At 52.1% G+C, this 22,528-nt stretch overlaps 1 protein-coding gene across 1 annotated transcript; it reads left to right on the plus strand.

The window, feature by feature from the left end:
* Positions 1-405: 405 nt before the first annotated feature.
* Positions 406-21,582, plus strand: SLC17A9 (solute carrier family 17 member 9). The gene is made up of 13 exons (XM_087749743.1): positions 406-579; positions 9,311-9,508; positions 10,837-10,976; positions 11,663-11,762; positions 12,548-12,678; positions 13,506-13,602; positions 14,532-14,628; positions 16,816-16,903; positions 17,215-17,249; positions 17,817-17,932; positions 18,423-18,478; positions 18,843-18,872; positions 18,982-21,582. The coding sequence occupies exons 1-13, from the start codon at positions 461-463 to the stop codon at positions 19,143-19,145; spliced, it is 1,371 nt and encodes a 456-aa protein (XP_087605869.1). The 5' UTR covers positions 406-460; the 3' UTR covers positions 19,146-21,582.
* Positions 21,583-22,528: the final 946 nt, after the last annotated feature.

A 22,528-nucleotide genomic window follows, 5' to 3' on the forward strand; every position in this document is an offset into this window, starting at 1 on the left:
CAAAGGGCTGTCAGGCCCTGGCCCAGGCTGCCCAGGGCAGGGGCTGAGTCCCCATCCCTGGGGGGATTTAAAAGCCGGGGAGATGTGGTGCTTGGGGACATGGTTTAGTGGTGGCCTTGGCAGCGCTGGGTTAGCGGTTGGACTCGATGATCTTAAAGGTCTTTTCCAACCCAAATGATTCTGTGATTCTGTGGAGCAAACGACCACCACCGCCGCCGCCCCCCGCCCGCCCGCCCTCCGGCTGCCGCCGGTTCGAGGCTGCCCCGGGAGCGGGTACCGGGAGCGGGTACCGGCGGCGGGACGCCGGCCGCCGTGCGGGCGGCGCGGGGAGCGGCGGGGGCGGCGGGACTTCCCGGAACGGGGCGGCGGGAGGCGCTGACACGTGGCCGCGGCCCGGCGGGGGGAGGGAGCCGGCGGCCGCCGCGATGCGAAGCCGGCGGAGGCGGAAGGCGCTGCCCGCATGGCCGCGGGTGCCGGCGGCGGCAGGAATGCGCCGCTGTGCAGCGCCGAGCACGGCCCCCGCGCCGCGCAGCAGGGCGGCATGAGGAGGGATGGCGGCGCGGACCCGTACTGGTCCAGGTAAGGCGGGACCCGCTCCCGGGAACGCCGCTCCGCTGCTCGCAGCCCTCGCCCGGGACCCCCCCACCCCCGCAGCCCCCGGCCGGTCCCCTCCCGGCCCCGGGACCCCCCGCAGCCTCGGGCGAGCTCAGCCGGGGGCCCCCTCCGCCACCTCCCGATGCAGCTTCGGGATGGAGGGGGTCCGGCAGCCCGAACCGTTCCCCGGAGAGGCGGTTTCGGGAGGTGCGCGGTGCTCCCCGCCGGGATGCGGCCGGTCCGAGAGCCTCCCCCCACCTCCGGCCCCGGCGCTGCCCCCCGGGGGAGCCGCAGGCCGGTACCGGGGACACGGTCCCACCGCCCTGGGCAGTCCCCGCCGCCTGACTCCGCCGGGCTGCAACAGAGGCGGGAGGGGAAAGGGGGGAAGATACGGCATTACTGCAAAACACAGGGGAAAAAAAGCCCATTGAGCTTATTTCTGGCCTGTAGTCAGTTATTTAAACACGCCATGGAAAGCGCCATGAGGTTCCTATCAAAGTGTTCCAGCAGGGATGTTTGTACTGGTGACAGTAATTAATTAAGATAAAGTCTGGAATAGTAGCTGGGCAGCAGCTAGACAGCATGAACTGTTCTTCGAGTAATTAAAATAGTTAAAAACCCTGTCAAGCCCAAGCTGTCCACTTTTAACAGCAGGGGCACACGCAAGCGCGGGGTGCTCCTGCGTTCGGAGCAGAGGCTACGAACCAGGGATGGAGCTGGGAGACCTGGGGCAGCGCTGCTCCTCCCTGCCGCCCTGGGAAAGCCATCCCGCACCCCGACCGCAGGATCTGCCGCTTCTCCCATCTGAGGCGGGGTGAGCCGGTGATTCAGAAGTGCCACGGGGCAGCTGGAAGTGATGGTCAGAGGCTTTTCCAAACTGGGAGTCCCTGGACTCCACCGTCTTGCCCTCGCGCTTTTGAAATTTGGTTCGGTTTAACGCTGCCATGAAGAGGAACTAACGCCTGGCTGCCACCGCGGCGGCCTGCCCGCGGGCTCCCGGCTGCCCTCCGCCGCCGGGGCCGGTGTGAGCCCGTGGCGAGCTCGCCCCGGCAGGAGAGCGGAGGGGCAGCCACGGGAGAGGTGGCATCGGTGCCAGTGCACGGGAACGCGTGGCCGAGGGGAGGAATTGCCCCTTCCAGCAGCAATTAGCCGCTGGGTAAGTTGAGGTTTATCATCAGTCGCTTCCTGCAGTGGCGGCAGGCCGATAGCTGCCTTTAAACTGCCGTCCTGAGGGAGACTTCTCCTGCGGTCAGGGACCTGGAAGTCTGATCAAACCACGCTCATCTCAGGAGTAAGGGGGTAGGTCTCAAAAGCAGACCTTTGGCACTGGGGTTGCTTAAAATTTGAAGATTCTTCCCCCAAAAGCACTTAGGAAAATTCCTTCTCTCTGTCTCCCCCTTTTTAACTTCTCCCTAAGTCTTTGTGAAATGGGAGTGGTGGGACAGGAAGAACCCCACGCTGAATTTTCATGAAACAAAGTTTCCATTTAGATGTTTTTCCTCTGGAAAAAATTAAATACATTTGGCCAGAATGAACCCCCCCAGTTTCCCAAATGTCTTAAAAAAAAAAATACAAACCATTGATAACACTTTCACTTTCCAAAACAAAAGAGATGATTCATTTATCAAGACAGATGTATTTTGAAGTGATTCTGATGATCTTAAGTGCTGCTAGTAATTGAAAGAATCCGGTTGACGCGAAGGAGCAGCGGGATGACCATAACTCCCATCAGATCGTTATCTGTATCGCAGTAATTCACAGAGGCAGAGATCACCTCCCTGTTCGGCGTAGGCACACGCACGTGGCCGCAGCCCTTGTTTGGGGAGGCTTTGCGGAGGCTTTATGGTCTAAAGCAAACGCGGCAGGCGGAGGGTGGGCACGGGAAGGGGCGAGCAGAAACGGGGAGCGATCCGCCAGATCCTGCGAGCAGGTTGGTGGAGTTGTATAAAATACCTCAGTGGATGGTTTAACGTCAATTCGGTGGACGGCTTTTGAACAGCATATGCAAATAAATAGCTCTCACCATTTCCAAGTAATGAGTTATTGCCATGGAGGCAAGGTTTTATCAAGTGGGGGAAGTGACCTGGGTTCTCCTTTCATGCGCCAACAAAAGACATGCCAGGCAGCCTTCCAAGACCTGTCCGCACCGTCCGTGCGAGGAGAGATAAACAGTTATCTTGGCAGGTTTATTTTTCCATCTTTGTTCATGCTGCTGCTTCTTTTGTCCTCCCTTTTTTCAGCTGGCTTTTCCTTCCTCTTCCACTGTTCTTGCCCTACGTTTTCTCCTGCCTCTCTGGCTGCCTTTCCCAAACTTTTCTGCAGGTTTCCAGCGGCTCTGTTATCACACACCTCCTCTTCCTCTTCCAAGAGCGACGCTCAGGGATTTCTGTCTGGGGCTTGAAAAAGCCCTCACGTTTACGTAGCACATCTGGACATTTAGATAGCACTTTTTTATGGAGATCTTAACCTGCCAAAGCAGGACTCCTCAGGCAGTAGATGTGTTTTAGCACTTCTGGTTTAATTGGGGGAAGACCGAAGCGCTGAGAAATCTCTTGCTGAAGGTTGCGCACAAAGCCACGGGCAGATCCAGCAGTAGACATGGGGATCGCTTTTTGGATGGTGTCTCCAGGAGAGAAATACCACAGGGAAAAGTCAGTGCGTCCTGGGAAGCAAATGACTCCCAAAACCACTCGGCATCTCCCAGCCTCTGGCTACACCTGAAGACAAGGGATTATCACAGCAGTTTCTTTAAGCTCCGGAGATAAAAGGAGTTGTACCACCGGCCTCGAGCTGGTCTCCAGTCGCCTGACCACGCGCTCTGCCCGGAGCCAACGGTGACATTGTTTTTCTGAGTTCTGTGTCCTGATCTTTTGTCAGCACAATATTGCTGCTTTAGTTGCATTTTTTTTTTTTTTCTGGTTGGGGGTTTTTTTATTGTACAAGTTCCTCACCCTGGTTTTAATCACGCCCTTGCTGAGAACTTTTTTCACTTGGAACATGTAAGCAAGACACGCGTTTCATTCCTGGCTGATCCATGTATGCCCTTAGATCAGCGTGCAAAGCACGCGTGCGCTTCATTATTGCGTCTTCCCGCCGCCTCCACCTGGACTTAACAACTATTCCCAGCTCATACGAGCTGCTGAAATCTAATTTCATCTTTGCTTTTGCCGAAAGCAAGAAATGAAGAGAGGGAATAAACCCAGAGCCATGCTTGCTGAACACCACTTTGTTGCCATCTGTGGCTCTGCGGAGGGAATTTGTGCACGGGAGGCTGACAGGAAACCAGCAGCTTTCCCAGGAAAAAAAGCCCTGTGTCCTCTGCGCGGCTCTCCTTGGCTGTTAGCTGGTGGATTGGAAAGAAAAAACCCTCCTCTAAACGCCAAAGTTACTTTTGACAGCGACAAATCATTAGCTTGGAGCCGGTCTGCAGCACAACAAAATCAACTCAAGGAGGGGGAAAAAAAATCTCTCTCTCTTGACAAGCATGTTAGATTTTCAAGGGAAAGAGAAGTTGTTGTTGAGAAAAACGAAGACAGAGAAGTGAGAGGACTGTCAAACTGGGTTAAAAATAACTACCTGGGTATTATCTCCTCGCACAGGAGTGTCTGCACGGCTGCTGTGTTTATGCCACGTCAGTCAGGCCGTGGTTGTGTTGGAGATTACTGTAAATTAAAGCCATAGGCAGGTAAGCTGGAAAAGAGGTTTTTGAAGGGGGATGCTGCCGTGAGGCTGGGAACGGGGAGGAGAACGTCTGTGGAGCGGCAGGCGCGGGGGGACCGCAGGCACCGGCTGCCCGTGCTGGGGACGCTCCCCTGGGAGGTGGCCCCATGCTTGGGCCGCTGGGTGCCCTTGGTTTGGAGCTGGTGGTCCTCCAGCGGGGCTGGGAGCTCGGTACCACCACAAGGGCTCATCCCCATCCTGCTCCTCCTGGGGTTCTTGCAGGGATGGGCAAGTGTCCGCTGCTGGCGGCTGGGACGAGCAAGCGGGCTGGAGCGCTGGAGGTGGCTCCGGCTGATGTACCCTGCGTGCATCTCCCCCGGAGCTATTTTTAGTCTCTTTTTACAGAAGAGAACTGAGGTAGAGATGCCCTGGGGGTGGGCGGTATGCCCCGCCAATGATACCTGCGCCCACCTGGGCCATGGCGCAGCTCCGATGCAGATCAGGAGCTGCAGCTCCCGGATCTTCTCCCACTTCCAGTTCCAGTTATGGAAAACACCCACAAACCTCGGAGATGGCTTCTGGCCAAGAGCTGTTGCTGGGACAGACTGTTCGTAGTCTTGCTGTCTAACACAGCTCTCTGACCACCTGAAAATACCTGACGGTGCAGACTTGTGCCTTGAAGGGGGTACTAAACTGTAATCTAATTGATAGCCTAAACTCCAGCAAGTCCATTTTAACAGTGACCTGCAGTGTCTGCAAACAGACTGACCTGCAGACTGCGGGAAAGGAGGGAGGTAAGTCATGAGAAATAAAGTTGAATAAATATTTGCTCTGTGGCATCTACCGGAGAAATTCCTCCAGCAGGAAAACACACTGCAAATAAAGATACCCTATGCTGCTGGCTCTCCTTCCACCGCAGGACGGCTCGGCTTGGTTTTGCCCCTTTGGGGCTCTCAGGCATCCTTAAAAATCAATCGTAACCACTGTGCCCTAAGCAGGGGACCCGTTTGCTTGGTGGGAGCTGGGTGGGAATCACTAGATGCTTCGAGGCAAAGCTGTGACCCCCCAGCGCCCAGGGCTGCGTTTGGAGGAGGAGAACCGAGGGGCGTCAGGCTGGGCTGCTCAAATCTAGGGCTGCCGTACAAAGAGCCACCCAGGAAGAGTCATTAGGGCTCGAGCTAATTACAGTCCGTCTGGGTGGTGGGTGGAGGTTTATGAAATAGGAAGTCTTTTCTAGCTGCATGGCTGCTTTGCTGGGTAAAGAGGGTCTCAGTGACATGCAGAAGGGGATGCACCTGCGGTGCCTGTTTCTCGTAAGCAGAAGGCGTGACAGGTCAGGAGAGCACAGGCTGGGCAGCGGGGAGCCGCCGCTGTCACGTGGCACCCAGTTAAGTCGATTAGGTGGCTCCAGACAAGCTCCGGTGATTCACCTGCCGACGGTGTGGATGGAGGTGGCTGCCCCATCGCGCGGAGGTCGCTGCCCCGTGTAGCCGGGGGCTGGCCAGGACCGGCGCAGGGTTGGGGGGAGATGCTCGGTCTGTCCGCGTGGCCGGTGAGACGGGCACGGTGACACCGATGACACCAACGGCTGTCGCTTCCTTAGCTTTAGATGCACTTTACTCTGACTCAGTTTGGTTATCGCCGGCACAGATTGCCTCTACCTCCCTCATCAGGGAGCCATTAGATTTAGTTTGTTAACACTGGTGAAGCTCCACTTCTCAGATGGCTGGTGTTACCTATGAAAACTCTTGTTTGATTTGTTATTATTCCTTAGTTTTTGAAAGAGTTTTAATTTTTCCCCTTTGTGCTAGTTGAGGTTTCTCCTGTAACCTTTGCTGTTGTTGTTTTGCACTGAGCAGAGCATTGACTCATCGGCAGCCTCTGTGATAACTATAATTAGGAGAAAATGCATTTACAAAGCTCTTTCCTCTGATGCAAGCACATCATTGTCCTTGCAGAGAAATAATTCTTGCCGTGCTTTCAGGTGGGTGTGGGCAGCTAGTGATTACATTTGACACTCATATTATTTGAGTGGATTTTCCTAGCTGGATATGCTACCTACGGAGCGAGTGGTAGTCTGAAGTCGTCTTTATACTCCCCACTTGTTTTTTGAGCGTAAGTCTCTCCTGATGCATTCAAATGTATAGGAAAAGAATATAAATGTATAGAATGGAGTAGTAATCAAAGAGAGCATTCAGACTGTGTCATATACCCAGCGGCTTATCTAGTGCTTTTGAGAAAGAATAAAGTCAAGAGAAAATCATGCACTGGAGTTTTGTCGAACCATCAGCTGGGGAGGAGGCTTGTTGGGAGAACGGCTCTGCTTGGCCATCCCTTCCCGCTGCTGTATCCGAGCTGCGCCTTGCTTCTGCAGGGAGCCACGTGGCGCTTCGTGCCCTGCTCTCAGGCGGGTCGGACTTGGTGCCTGGGCGGCCCAGCCTTGCTGGCCTGGCTGCCTCCCCCCGCCACCCCCAAATCCCCCTGCGTGCCCCCAGCGCAGGGGCCGGGGGCTTGGGTGACTCTGCCTGCCTCGTCGGGGCGAGAAAAAAGGCTGGGAGCTCACAGCATCCCCTCCTGCCCCTCTGAAGCCAGAGCTGCTCTGCAGCCTGCTCATTGCTTTTTTGAGTTCAAGCCATAGCACCAAGCTGTGCTCCCCCCGCCTGCACCGTCCTTGGACACCAGCATTGCTGCGCCTGGGTTTTGCTTTTCCTAGTTGCAAACACCCACTGGAGGGAACAGCCCTTGGCAATATTATAAAGAGAAGCAGAGTAAAGGCTACTTGTGCTGCACAGGTCTTTTTCTCTCCACCTTACACCTTGCACAGCCGTATGGGCTTTAGGGCCAAGGAAGAATAGTTGATCTAATATCCCATTAAAATGCTGCTGTGCTCATCAGAATAACGGCCAGGAGAAGAGGCAGAGCTCAGCCCCACTCCAGACAGTGAGAAAGCTCATAAAGGTCTCCCTTTGCTTCGGGGGGAAAAGCACAATTAGAAAACTGTCTCGGTGGCTAAATAATAGGAAATACCTACGCACATCGCAGGCTGCTGCGTTTTACTTGGTCACCGCAATTGTTGCAGGTTCAATAGCTCAAATTAATCAGTGCCATGCTGCTGTAGATAATGGGAGAGATTATGGCCCCGGACTGGCAACAGCCCATTTCTGCGGGTGCAGAAGCACTGGTTAGGCAGGCGCGGGTCGGTCGCTTATGCCTGCATGCACCTGATCCCCGATCGTCTCCAGGCACCCCTCCGAGGGCTCTCCAGGTCATTTTCCATTGCTGGTTACCCCCCACCTGCCCTCTGCCTCTGAGGGGGGATTTATACCCAAAGCCGCCTGCCTGTATCGTCCTGCTGGGGTTGGCCTGACCCGGCCACTCGGCGTTGGGGAGCCTTTGGTTTCGCTGTGCTTTGCTGTAGCAAGCTGAAGTCGGTGGAGCCGCTGCTGCCAGAGCTGGCTGGGGCAGGTGATTAAAAAAACAAATCACCCTTGGTTTTGCAGCAAATTAAGATATGATTGCGGCATATCTTCCTCTTGGCGTAAGACCAGGAGGGACTCTGAGAGCGTTTATCAGCCAATTCAAGTGGCTGAGGCGGGTCAACCCTTGGTTCCTTATTCCTCCAGCAAAGATACGTGGGGTTTTCTAGTTCCTGTGTTATTTTGTACGTTTGTACGTGTGCACAGTAAAGATGGTGCCAACTTTCAAAGCACCAACTGAAACACTTGCAGTTCCTCCTGCCTGAGGTTGGCACGGAGCTGCTTATCTGCCTCATCAGGAAATAGCAATAAATCCACCTCCAGCGGGCCCAGCTGCCCGGCGTGTTTTACTTTGCATTGTTCCTTTGCCTCCCTCCGTGACGGGCCGTTTGGCACATTTATAAATGGTCTTGTGCTGTGTGGGATTAACCTGCGTTTATCATAATTCCAGTACAGAGAAAGAAATGCTCATTTCAATACAAAACGTGACCCAGGTTGTTCCCGGCGCAGAAGGCAGGTATGTTTAGTAGGGTGGAAAGCACAGAGGTTAATGCCCTGGTACAGTGAATTCCCCAGTCATCTCTGGAGCAGAGAGAGTCTGTTTGCTCAGTGCTTTGTGCTCTGGCCCCCGGGCAGTAAAATAACCAAATACAAATAATAGAAGTAGTGGGTGTTCTCACTAAGCTTTGAGCTCCGTAATTCCCGGGCAAAGGGGGACCCGGCGTGACGTTAGCGGGGCTGCGGGACGGCAGAGCAGTTCGCCTGCGCCTGGGGCCTGACGTTTGCAGCAAAATGTGGGTCTCTGCTCCAGAAGCACATCGCTGACTTGGAGCAGGAAAAAATTGCCTTCCTACTTATTTCCAGCCTGTATCTTCTGCAGGAGCATTTGGGGCTGAGTACTCATGTACCAAAAAATATATTCTGTCAACATATTATTACTAATATTATCTTAAACTTCTTATCAAGCCAGGCTGGATTATCTTGCTCCTCTCTCTGGGCTATGCAGCCCCATCAGGTCTTGTCTCTCGCTAAAGCATTCCTGCGTCTCCCCCGTATTGAGGAAGGGTAACACACATGCCACCTCCCGTGGGGACAGGGTAGGAATGCCAAATACCAAATGTTTGTTACCCAGACGGTGTGTCTCATGCAAATGCTTCCAACCTCATGCACTGACCTTTCCTTTCTTATCCTTATCTTTTAAAGAACAGTTTCTAAAGCTTTTGTTTGGGGAAAAAAGCAAACAAACCAGGTTCCCCCACTACCTTTCCCTCCACCTACAGTCAGCGATGCCTGAGCAGCCTGTTCCACCTTGCAGCCTATGGACAGACATTATTTTGCTGCTGGGGGCAAATAATGCTTGGGATGAAATTTAGCATCATTCAGGAAAGTCACCAGATGTGATATGCTCTGTGTCAGAGCCACTGTGCCACAGGGGGATTGCACTGACCTTTATTTTATCAAGACAGACCCGTTACGGCTTTCAAGGAAACCAGTCTGACCCGTAAGTCCTCGCCGTGCATGGATCTACCAGGCAGACCATTCCATCTGCCCTCTCCCCATCTTCCTCTCCACCCTTGCAGGCCCGAGTCCCGCGTCTGGACGGTGATGTTGCTGCTGGGGACGTGCCTGCTGTACTGCGCCCGCGTCACCGTGCCCATCTGCGCCGTCGCCCTGAGCACCCACTTCGACTGGGACAAGAAGCAGTCCGGCATAGTGCTCAGCAGCTTCTTCTGGGGCTACTGCTTGACACAGATTATCGGAGGACATATCAGTGATCAGTACTGGAAATTATTCTCATGTTTTCCTCTGCTTGGGCTTTTTAAATGACGCTTAGCTTGGTTTTGACCTCTCAGTTCGAGTCTCGACAGTGGCTGTGAAATTTTCACCCTGGGACGGTGATGGGGTGGGAGGGTGAAGCGTGTCTGTGGGGAGAAGCTTGATGGGGCACTGCAGGTTGCTCTGAAAGCAGTTGAGGTCTCTCCGTCAGCCTCACTCAGGGTCCATAGCTCTGATTCAGAAAGCACACGTGTAGTTTTGACTGTCCGATTAGATTCCTGGGTCTTGAAATTGCTGCTGTGCTCCAGGGCAGCGTGCACTGAAGGACTGCAAACACCGGGAGCGTCTGCAGAGCATTACTGCGATCATTGCAGAGCATTACTGCGATCATTGCAGAGCATTACTGCGATCATTGCAGCCTCGACAGTTCCTGCATAGCAGCTGCCAGGAGGCATCTACAGTCCTGTTAATGGACACACAGACCAACAGAGGGGTTTTTTCACCTGGAAACAGTGAAGAGCACTTTTATACCAGCATAATTTTTCTGGTGGAAGTGGTTTTTAGCACTGGTTCAGTAACTGGAATAAAAAAAGCAAACCCACAAGCTTACATGTTAAGCTGATGAAAGAAATAGTGGGTGTAAAGCAGACTTAATTTTAGAAAAGTGATAAATGCTGATGCTCTTTGCATAGTTCATAGCTGCTGCTCACCAGGAGTGCTATTTGTCCGTTAACAAACCGTTTAATCCCAGCAGTGCCGGCCAGCCATTTGGAAGGGTTTATAGCTGCAATCACTAACCACAAGAAGAAAATGTTTCCTTTTTGCAAGGAATACAGCTTTTTTCTATTATTTGATCTGCACAGTCTATCTTCGTTTTCAGTTCAGCACCTCATTTTTCCACCCTATATTCTCATGCAGTCTTTTCACAAGCAAGCCCCCATCACAGTTTCCATCATGTTTGGGAATACCAAGTGTCTCCATTTTACCATATCAATTAAAGAACAACTTCCCCAGCTAGCTGTAAGAAAAGATCTGAGTAATTACCTGCTCGAGTTCCTTTCCCCAGCCACCCCATTCTTACTGAGGAGGGCTTTCCTATGAAATCTTTCGTGAGGAGCACATGCCTGGATCCAGGGGAGCAGGAGGTGGGAAGGGCGGAGGTCAGGGCTACTCCCCAGAGGGCTAAAGACATTTGTAAGAGAAGAACAGGTTTGTCTGAAAGGCTGCTCTTAAAAACGGGCTAAACTGGGAGGAGCACTTGTGTCTTGGCTGGGGGGCTTTGCCCTTTTGCCCTCCCCTCGTTTCTGATAACGTGTTTTCTGTCTTCCAGAATAGGAGGTGAGAAGGTCCTCCTCCTCTCGGCATCAGCCTGGGGGTTCCTCACGGTCCTCACCCCGCTGCTCACCCACGTCACTTCTGCCCATCTCGTTTTTATGACCTCCTCCAGGTTCCTCATGGGGTTGCTGCAAGGTGAGAGCCCTGTCCTGAGCGTGTGTCTGTATGTCTGTCTGCCCAGGGGCTTCCTTGCATCGGGGCTCGTGTGCAGTACATTCAGATGCAGGTCATGGCTTGCAGTGCATGAGCCCTTCTCCTGTGTGTTCGAGCAATCCTCTGCCTCAAAACTGCCTCCACATCCAGAACTTCCACGGGAAAAAAATGTGACATTTCTAGAGAAAGTGGCTGACAAATCATTCCCCTGTAGAAATCCCTCTGCCAGACACGGGCTGCTGCCTGCTGAAATCACCACTGTTCCTGTTTGATTTTCCGCATTTTAAAACTGTTCCTGTTTGATTTTCTGCATTTTAAAACTCCTTCAAAGCACTTGGGGAAAATTGGTCCTTGCCAAAACTTTTGGATAATTTGGGATGATTTTCCTTCCCTCTTGCCGAGCTACAGGACTGGGGGAAGTGCACTGGCACTGATGGATTTACAGTAGGAGCGGTGATGGTGAAATGGGATTACAGAAAAGGCACAAACAAACCTCTCATGGCGATGGATTAATTTATTTTGGTTTATATCCCTGTTTTGAATTCACCAAAGGTCTTGCTGCTTTGTCTCGGTGTTCAACTCCTGCTGGATCTCTTAAATTTGCTTTTGATTTGCTCCCGAGGGCACAGGAGCCTGACGGCTCCCTGCCTTGCTCCCGTTGCCCGCAGGGGTGTATTTCCCGTCCCTGGCCAGCCTCCTGTCTCAGAAGGTCCGGGAGAGCGAGCGAGCCTTCACCTACAGCACAGTGGGGACTGGCTCGCAGTTTGGGTAAGTTCAGAAGGCTCTGAGCAGCGAGTGACGGTCTCCGGACATCGTATGCGATGAAATGCCATTAAATAGTTGGAGGCAAAACTCTCAGCCAAGTACATGTGGATTCCTGGGTCCGTGAGGATACCGGCTGCAGCTGAGCAAGCCTCAGGCAGTTGCTGTCATGCATGTCAAGGATTTATGTATTTTTTTTTCTTTCTTTTCGAGCCAGACTTTGAAAAGTGTTTGCAACATTTAATTACTATGGGAAACAGCCTGATTCAGTACGAAGGGCAAGGGTCAGCCTGAGACTGGTCACCTCTCCTCTCTGATAGACGGGGATAATATAACTTCCCCATCTCTGCTAATCTCCATGAGAATTACCTTTCTAAATGGAAGGGTTGCTTAAAAGTCGAATAGAAATATTACTGCGTTTAATCACTTAGTTTTCCAGTGTACTCATTTCTTTTGCTGATTTATACATTCTCTGAGACGCTTTCTGCACACCAGCATCCTGATTTTCTTTCCCCGATGAGCGTTTCAGTGCGGGGCAGGCGAGCGGGAGGTCCCTGGGTGGTTTCTCCTCCCCAGCTGAGGATGCCGAGATGCCACGCAGGGAGCAGGGCAGGTTGCGGTGTCCGAGGGTGACGGGGCAGGCGAGCAGCGCCTGCACACCCAGTGCCTGATGGCTCTTTTACGTGCATTTAGTGACAGGCAGCATCCACCCAGGGAGCCTCTCCCATTGATGCGTGCAGTCCGAACGCTCTTAGCCAGACCTGTAAATCCGAGCGTGGCTTCCCTTGCAGGACGCTGGTGATCGGCGGTGCAGGATCTCTCCTCCTGGACTGGTATGGCTGGGAGAGCGTTTTCTACTTCTCTGGTTTGCTCACTTTGCTCTGGGTTTACTGCACCTGCAAGTACCTCCTGAGTGAGAAAGGTAAGTCCAGCTGCCTGCATCCCTCCGGCCGCCGGCGCTCCGGAGGCTGCGGGACCTGAGTGCTGCCTCCCGCTTATTTGCTGTAAATCCCGTGTTCCCAAGGTCATGCCTGGTTTTACACAAAGGCCTTTTGTTCAGATATCTTCTATAATACATGCTGTGCCTGACCCACGATGCTAAACCCAGAAACAAGGTTTTGAGCTCTTGCATTGCTGATTTCCTATTTCAAGTCCCACGCTGGATTATATTGCTGTCGAGAGCCTGACCTGACTCCTCAGTACTCTTAAGCACCAGTGAAAACACCAAACAGAGCATGATCTTCAAAGTGGATTAAGCTAAAGCAGGGCAAGATACTTATTCCAAACTAAGAGCATCTACACATAGAGCTTTTAAAAACCAGTTAATCCGGAATATCTCTTCCCAAATAACTGTCTGGGAGTAATTCCACACATGGGCAAACCGTTACACCTGGCTACAGCATTGTTAGGGGGAGTGTGGCGTGTAGGAGCTCAGCCCATCAGGAGCCTGGTGTCTGCCTGGTGCTGCACAAAATCCGAACCTGGTCCTTGCCCAAGTTGATTTCTGTTTAATTATAACAAGAGATATAACAAATGAGTGAAGGTGGCTGGATGGGGAAGTGTGTGCATGCAGTGGAAAAATTTTGGTCAACATGACGAGGTGTTTTCACAAGCATCCAATGCTGGTATTGCCAAGAAAAGAGTTAGGAAGAGATTAAAGGTAGTTGTACAGCAGTCTCCCAGGGCTCCCTCCAGCTGCACAGAAAATTACTGACCAGAGCTTTCCTTTGTATGTTTTCTTCCCTGCAGAACTCATCATCCCCATAGATTATTTAATGAGAGGCCTCTCGATATCCAAGCAGACCAAAGTTCCCTGGAAGCAGCTGTTTAAGAAGGCGCCGATATGGTAGGCAGCTGCGGTGGCCTCGAGTGCCGGCAGGGCTGGGGAGCACCCTCCTTCCAAGGGCTGCTTCTCCTCTCTGTGCTTATTACTGCTGCCTACCTGTATTTTGTCCACTTATTTATATATTTGGGAAATATGACCAGGTTTTCTAATCCCTTCTGTATAAATAAAGAACTAAAAAGGTAAGCTTGACAAAAGGCGGTTTATGTCCTGTCTGCAGCAATGTCAGGCTTGAATATTACTGGCAAATCTTCCTCCTTCGCAGTCTGTTCCCTGTGTGGGTTTTCTGCTCCTCCGGAGGGATATTCTCCATCGGTCTTGCTAGAAATGCTGCTTGTAATGGGCTCCGAAGAAGTGCTGCTCGGGGGCGCTGGGTGGCACAGGCTGTGTTCTCATTGATGGCAAAACATCTTTTTAATAGCCATTTTTTCTTTGGGATTCTGCCTTTGGTACTGAAGCTCATCCAAGCATGTTCCCAAGCGCCTCTTAAAGACAGGGAGGAGGGCGATGGGGCTGCAGGGCAGCAAGCCCATTCCTGCCTTGAATAACCATGGAGCATCTGCTGATAACAAATCCCTAGAAAACCCCAAACAACCGCTCCTGGAGCAGGACAGCTCTTGCAGCGCTCGAAGGGACCGGTGGGAAACGCACTCGCACAATCGCCGCTGCAGTGAACCTCGCCTGAACCCCGGGGCTGACGTCAGGCGCCCGGCCGGGTGCTGCGCGGTGCAGGCAGCGAAGGAGCCAGTGGTGCCGCGAGTGGGAAGCCAAAAGGAGTAGTTATCGATGAAAAAATCTCAGGAAGCAATTGTAGCGCTGTGAGGGATTTATTTATAGCCCAGGAACTGAAATATTGGGTTGCTCGAGTGCCCGTTTCCCACCCGGTGTGACCTGTCACTCCTGATTATTTCCTCCCCGCTGTGTATTTTCAGGGCTGTCATCATCGCTCAGCTTTCCACGGCCAGCACGTTTTTCACTCTTCTCTCCTGGCTGCCAACTTTCTTTAAGGAAACTTTCCCCGAGTCGAAGGTAAGTTGGCTCTGAGACACAGGCATTGCCGGTCTCCGTGCAAATGAGGTTGTGCTGGGTGCCGGCTGAAACAGGCTGGTTAGGGAGGAAGAGGATGGCAGAGGGACTTGGGGTGAGCGGGCTGGGAGGCAGGAGGAGGTGGGAGGCTTCCCTGCGGGCCTGGGAGCCGTTCCCCCCTGCACATGCGTTTGGAGATGCAAGCAAGCAGCCTCCCTCCAGGTAGGCAGAGGCTGGTCTCTACTTGCTTGTTTAGGGATGCTGAAGTGAGGCAGAGCTGGGGCACCTTCCAGGGAGGGGAGAGAGGCTTATATTTGGTTTTTAGACTGCTTTTCTTCTGAAGGAAGAATGGTTTTCAAATGGCACAGAGCTCATGACATTATGCTGTTGCGAATGCCCGTCAACCCATTCACTCCTGGGTTTTCACGGGGTTTTTAACTGTACTCCCATCGTATAGCTCAGACCTCCCTGTGAAAATGGTAATTACCATGAATAATGTGTACTTCAAAAATACTATAAAAGCTTCCCTCTCCTCAGCACAAATGATGTTCCCATTTTTTCAGAAACCTAGGCAATACTTGTCCGGCTGGAGAGCTAGTATTTTGATCTCGTTCTCAGAATCTCAGACAAATCTTTTCCACAATGGCTCTCTTTGGTTTTTATGATTTCCAGAGCTGCTTACAAATGCCTTTTCATATTACATGTGTAAGGCGCTTTATGGCATACTTGATATTTATATTAAAATCATGTATTAAACCAGCAAACATATTGTTGTGACAAGATCTGTGCACCTCGAGTAATACGCTTGTGCAGCAGTAATTTACCATCTGTTAAGCATTATCTCATGGTGCCCTTATGTAAGATGCTCTATATAGCCTGCCTGCATCTGATAAGCGCTTCATACATTTTAATAAAGCGGGGCTTGAGGATGCTTGATTTTAAAGGATGGACGATAATCCTTAATGTGGGAAACCTCTGGCACCTACTGGTCAAAGTCCCTTTCTGCAGGTGAGCTGCCTTCCCCACTGCCGAAGCAGCTGCCTCCAGCCCCCCTGGATGGAGGTGACGGAGGGGTCTGGCTCATCTCTGTGTGATGGGCTGTAGGGATCTTACCTAGAAAGGTTGGACCAGATGATCCCTGAGGTCCCTTCCAACCTGGTATTTTATGATTCTGTGATTCTATGATGAGACAAGGGTGGTTCAGCGCGTTGGGACTGACTTGCTGAGCAACCCCAGCTGGTGTTAACAGACACCAGAGATACTACCCCACAAGCCCTATGGGGTAATGTTCTCAAAAGTGACCAAGACCCAAAGTTTCAAAGGCACTGAAAGATGCAGAAGGGCCCTGAGAGGATTTCCAGGAGCAGTTGAACCAGGATTATTCAAACCCAAGATGATTCAGCCCTCCCGAGCATCCTGAAGCCAGGCGAGGAAGGGAGGGATGCCTCCACGGGGTGATGGGCTCTGAGCGAAGGGGGAGATGTGGGGGACGCTGGATGGATGGGTAGGTTCAAGCAGCTGAGATGAAACCCAGCCCAACCCGCACTGATTTCAGCTCCTCCTGGGATCTGGGCACCAAAACGCCTCTGAGCAGCTGTAATCCAGATGACCAGTAATCATCTGTGATTACAACTGTAGCAAGCTCGCTTAATTGAAAATAGACCACAGTATGTTGCTACCCCTAATGTTACCTAATCCTGGCATTAGAAAATCCAGCTATGTTCCCTCAGCTTCACAGTAACGCTGCTAATGAGGCTGAAGCTGATGTCGGAAATCTTGCCGACAGCTTTACTGATGACCCACGGGGCAGAGTAAAATCTACAGCTTGCTTTCCAGGGCTCTGTAGCTCTCTGCCACATCACCTTGCTGAACAGTAAACTTTGCCACGTTCAATCCCTCTTGCCCAGAGCAGACAGAGCTTTCTGCCTCCCCGCCGGAGGCAGGGTCACCGGGGCAGAAGGAAAGACAACAAACCTACAAATGCCACATCCCCGTAATGCGCCTGCCACCTTTGGAGTGGTGCAGGGCGTAGCTGAGCGCTTGCTGTGTGAAGTGGGTAGAGATCCTGCAAGAAGTCCTGATCACTTCATTTTTTTTCCTTTCTATTGATATCACAGACTATCAAATAAAATATTTTCAAACAAACTCAGCTCTGACAGCAAACCTCTCTTGATTTTTGCCCCCTTTCAGGGTTGGGTGTTTAATGTAGTCCCCTGGCTGGTTGCAATTCCAACAAGCTTGTTCAGCGGATTTCTGTCTGATCATTTAATCAACCAGGGTAAGAGCTCTTTTGGCTTTTCCTTGGCTCTTATTTTTTGTGACGCGGGAAGAGGATCTGGGTGGGAGGAGGTGGGCTTGTTGGTAGGGAGAAGACCCAGCAAACAGACAACATGAGGTTCTGATATGAAAGCAGAATAAATACGCCAGGGTCCAAATCCCACCCATGGGTTTGGGGCTCCCTTTGATCTCAGTTGCAATATCCACCTGGAGATGAAATCTGGCCATCTGAAATCCACTGTGGTCTCCTGGCTGGAGAACAAGGAGACCTGGTGAGCTGTGCTTAACTGCAACTCTCCCTTTCTCTTCCAGGGTACAAAACCATCACCATTCGTAAGTTCATGCAGGTAAGAGAGCTGAAGGCACAGGAGCGACACTTGAGCTACCTGCTGCGCTCTGCTTGCGCGGCAGATGAGGCCTCTTATGGAGCTGGGTTGGTGGTTATGGCTGGAAAGAGGAAAGGTTTTCTAGCTTTGCAGACAGACTGGTGGTCAGTGCGTATGGGAAATGAAATCCAGAGGAAAGCCCTGACCGGGGAACAGAGCATGGACCAAGGGTAACGTTGAGCACAGAGATTTGTGAGTTCCCAAGAGGTTTTCTTTCACAGGCAAAGGCCAACCATACCCTGTCACTCCAACTGACCCCTTAGATACTAGGAAATAGCAATACAAGGATGAGCAGAAATAGAAATGCTGGGTGAGAGCACAGCGTATCCTCTCTGCTCTGCAGCGTCACATCCCTCTGGACAGAGCTCTGACACAGAAAGGCAGGACACTGCGGAAAAAAAAGGCTTGAGAAGCACCTCGTCCATATGAGCTCTTGCCGTTGCAAAAGGGAACAGTTTGTCCGTGAAAGGAATTGCTTTATTCCTTACAGAAAATGTGCTGTGGTATTTAATTTTCCCTTTCTTCCAGGTCATTGGCTCCGGTGTCTCAAGCATTTTTGCTTTGTGCCTGGGCCAGACCTCCAGTTTTTGCAAAGCGATAGTGTTCGCCTCCGCCTCTGTAGGACTTCAGACCTTCAACCACAGGTAACGACCGTGATACCAGCAGTGGCTGTGGCCCTTAGCTCTTACCCCACGCTTGGCATTTCGGGGTCTCAGAGGAGGCTGCCTCCGCCGTGAGTGTCAGAGCAAGAGCTGGCGCTTGTCTGAGCATCGTCCGCCGGTCCCGGCGAGGCCGGTGGAGTTTGGTGCCCACTGGGTTGGAATTGATCCAGCAAAGCTCTAGCGTGGGGAAGGGCTTGGCGTACCGGCGGGCATGTTGGACCAGGCAGGTGTTAGGGAGGTGAAGCAGGAGGGGAATTGCATTTCGGCCCCTCAGGATGCTTTGAGGTGAATCCTTGTCCTCCTGGTACTCTCCTGCACTGCTTCACTCTCAGCCTCTTTCCTCCTTTCTCCTGACAGTGCCATTTATTGTCTAGGATCCCATCCTTTTGTTTGACAAACTAAACGTGTAAATGATGAAAAAGCAGTCACGATCCATTAAAACAGCCGTTTTCCCCTCTCTGTTTCTCACTAGTGGCATTTCAGTAAACGTACAGGATCTGGCCCCCTCGTGTGCTGGCTTGCTGTTCGGTAAGGGTCCCTGCGGGGTTTCGGTTGTGCTGGAGAGGCAGTGTGTACGGGACGGGGGGGACGCGCTCGTCAGCGTTAAGGTTTGAGCAGGAGTAACTCTGTGCAACGTCTACTCTGTATTCGTAGCCTCAGCTTCCTTCTGGGATGTTCCTGCCGTTGCTGGGGGCGGGTGGCTGCACGAACGTGCCTTTCAATTTGCCAAATGCTTACCTGCACCAAGGGGGGGACGAGGCTGAGCGTCGGTTGTCCCAGCCATCAGCAAGGCCTTCAGCTGTGCACGCAGACCGGGGGTCGGGTGGGAGCCTGGATGAAGCCACTCACGTCTGCGGGTTTGGAATAGGCCATTTCTTTCTTTTCCTCACAGGTGTTGGGAATACAGGTGGAGCCCTCCTAGGTAAGGTGCCCTCCTGCAGCTCATCCTTTCCTGGGGAGTCCTCTCCTCACAGGCGGGCAGGATCTGGCCCCAGAGCCTTGGCATTTCTTTCTCTTCCCTCCTGTCCCAGGTGTCATTTGCGTGTACTTGGCTGGCTACCTGATTGAAACGACTGGCTCCTGGGTTTCTGTTTTCAACCTGGTGGCTGCTGTTAACAGCATTGGCCTCTGTACGTTCCTCGTGTTTGGAGAGGCCCAGAGGGTGGACACAGACTCTGCATATATGGACCTCTAGGGATGAGTCCAGCAAGCAGCCGAACGACAGCAGAGTGTCACGTCTGTGTGTCATTGTCGCACAAGTGCCAAAGAACATTTTTTTTTTTAGGTGTTTAATGGGAAAAAAAATATACTGAGACGAAGTACATAACGGGTCTGAATGGAACCCATGGGAGAAAAGAAATCTAGAGGTCATTTTTTGCTCAGGGCATGGCTGATGGCCTGTAGAGCCATCCAGCTCAACATCTCCAGTGAGGATATGGCCCGTGTGACTGGTTTGCCCCAGTCCGTGTCTAGTGGACAAATACCCGCGTGGCCAAAGCGGCTTACCCGTCTTGTCTCCAAAGGAGGCCGCGGTTTGCATGCTGTGCTGGCTGAGGGGAGCTGCTCCGCCATGCCGGGAGCGGGTCCCTCCATGCTCTGCTCTCCTGGGACTGCAGGGAGGGTGGCCGGCTCTCGGGCTGCCACGCCACACGTGTGGCCTGAACTACGTGAAAGGAATCATCGAAACGATCGTACCTCTGACCTTAACCCTCCCTCGCGTGCCTTCATTTTGCAGTTTGCTCGGCAGGTACAAGCCAGGTGTACAAGAGAACGGGTTGTGAGATGAATTCAAGGCTTCCCTTCAGGGGAGGTCTTCTGGCTGGGGGTCTCCTGTGGACCCAGGGGCACGAGGCTGCATCAATACCGCCTTCACCGCGCTCGAGCTGCACCAGGAGGCTGCAGAGCAGATCGCCCAAACGGGCTGAGCCCATCTGTGCTCGAGGGCTCCCTCCTCTCCCGGGTGGCTTTCCTCCGGCCCTGAGCCAAGGCAGACCACCCCCAGCGTGGGAGCGGAGGAAAGCTGCAGTCACCCATGGTCAGGCTGAGCTGGGCTGACCTCGCGGTGTGGGTGCAGCCGAGGAATCCCCCGAGAGCTGTTTTGCCACGTGCTGTGAATGTATAGGAAGAACAGGTCACGTTCTGTGCTATGGATCTATACTCCCAAATGCTTTCTGCTTGATTAGACGTGTCCTCCACGTGCTCTCAAAGGGGTGCGGGAGACTTCCCAAAGAGCCTGCAACGGGCAGGTTTTGTTTCTACATTAAGCGTAAAGCAAATTTCTGCATTGGGGATGCATAGTACTGGATGTGGATCCCTGCGGTTCCCTGTGTCAGAGGGAAATACTTGGCTGTACACGCCTCTGAGCCTGAATGTCTTAAGTTATTTATAAATATTTTTAAATTTAAGTGCCAAATTCTATATTTTATGTACTTGAGGCCTGATTCTGCATGCTTATTTTGAGTGGTACTCCCACCGAAACCCACAGTATTTCTAGAAGGGAAGGATTTACCAGCCTACAGTTTCTGCTTTTGTAGGATCTATTTTAAATGTGGCATTTCATATTAAAGGAATTCATTGCTTTTCCTCCCACCCCTTGCTTGCAGGCTGAAAGGATCCCTTTGATTTCTCTAGTGCTTACCAGGAAACTTCAGCTGAGACCTGGGAGCGGATTTCCCAAGGGACCTCGCTGCGCAGCAAAACTATAGGTTCAGATTCACTGTCCTTAAAAAAAAAATAATTGCCCCCTGCTTCTCCTTTTGTTTTGGCCAAATTTCTTCTTGGAAGATACATTGGAGCCATGTTAAGTTTGTGACTAGCTGGGTTTGCAGTGAAAATACTGACAGCCTTTTAATTGCAGAGACACTAATGGGTGCCACTAAACTAAGCTGAGCTACTTATTGAGGGTATTAAGAGATAAAGGTGCAACTGCCTGATGTCTTCGCAAGAGAATATAAGATCAGTGTGGCCTGACTGGGAGCCAGAGAGATAAGAAAGTATTTTTTCTTCCTTCTGTGCTAGGTAAAATGGGGAAGGCACACACAGCAAATGCAAACCAGGCTTGCCAAAGAGACCCGAGGCCATGCAGACACCTCTGCCAGCCTTGCCCCTCGTCCAGTCCCAGCGGATTGTTTGCACGGCTTTTTCTATAAAAAAGTGGGGTTTGGGGTTTTTTTAACATCTTCCCTGGCCACTCAGCGTTGTGGGTCAGGAGCACAAGGAGTGAATTCTGGTTCTCTTTGCTGCTTGCACCATTTCTTGTGGAAGAGTTGATCAGTTTAAATCACTTGCATTCGAACCAGGCAGCTTGGCCGCCCCTTGGCTCTGTAAGCTGGGAAATCTGGAACGGAGGTCTTCAAAGGAAAGTCAGCGTTGCTGGCTGTGCCTTCTCTGTAAATCCAGCTAACGCTTTGGTGGGTTGTTGGATTATCTTTCTCTGTAAACTGGCTAATAAGTTAAATATTTGAAGTACATTTGAGGCTTAGGTTTCATTATATTCATACATCTTTGGCGACGTACTGAAACCATTTTACATAGCTGTACTATTGTTTGTTTAAGCAACCGTGCCAAAGCTTGCTGTCGGAGAGTTTTTGTTGCAGAAAGACCTGAAAAAATAAAGGCAGCGAATCATTTGCGCACTGTCTGATTTTCCTTTGAATGCAGAGGTGCTAATCTGCCTGATCAGTAAGGGACAGACAGCGCTCAAGTATATTTAGCGTGATTAACTCCTTAGGGCTGGTGAGAGAGGATGGGGAGGCTGTGATGGGAGAATATCTGGGCTGGCAGATTTTCACAGCATCCTCGCATAGACTCGTATGTCGGACCTTGGCGTATGTCCAGCTACATCTTCTCACTTATTTTGGAAAAATGACTGAAAAGCTGTCTTCAGCAGAGCTGTGGTCACTACAGCATCAGGAGACATGGTGCGGTATCAGTCGTTAGAGTACTAACGCAAATAAACCAAGTCTTCTGTTAGGTGGGGTGTACCCCTGCAGGCAGGTCGCCTTCCACCTGGAGACTGTGGTAAAAAAAAATACGTTGCCAACTTCTTTGCATCCTCGCTGATCGGTTCGAAGAGATGCCAACAGAGGGAGCTGTGAGATTTGGGATGTGGCAGCTCCTGGCAGGCCGAGAGCTGCTGAGCCTGGTCCTGGCACAGCTGGCACATCTGGCACAGATGGCATGGATGGCACAGCTGGCACAGCTGGCACGGATGGCATGGATGGCACGGCAGGCACAGCTGGCACGGATGGTTACGGCCGGCGTGGATGGTTTGGCTGGCAGAGCTGGCACTGTTGGTACAGCTGGCGCAGCTGGCACTTGGCACAGCTGGCACAGCTGGCATGGATGGTTACGGCTGGCGTGGATGGTTTGGCTGGTAGAGCTGGCACTGTTGGTACGGCTGGCACAGCTGGCACAGCTGGCACGGATGGTACAGCTGGCACAGCTGGGCAGCGAGCGGAGCCTGGCCCCACTGAGGAGCAGCCCTGGCCGGTGGCTCTCGCCGACGGAGCCAGCACTGGGGAGTCCCAGGACCCGCTGTCCCAGCATTCGCTTGCCCTCCATGTTTGGCAATTGTAT

This window comes from Nipponia nippon, unplaced genomic scaffold (assembly GCF_047370975.1).
Source record: "Nipponia nippon isolate SJK-2023a ecotype South Korea unplaced genomic scaffold, ASM4737097v1 scaffold_13, whole genome shotgun sequence".
Classification (NCBI taxonomy): Eukaryota; Metazoa; Chordata; class Aves; order Pelecaniformes; family Threskiornithidae; genus Nipponia; species Nipponia nippon.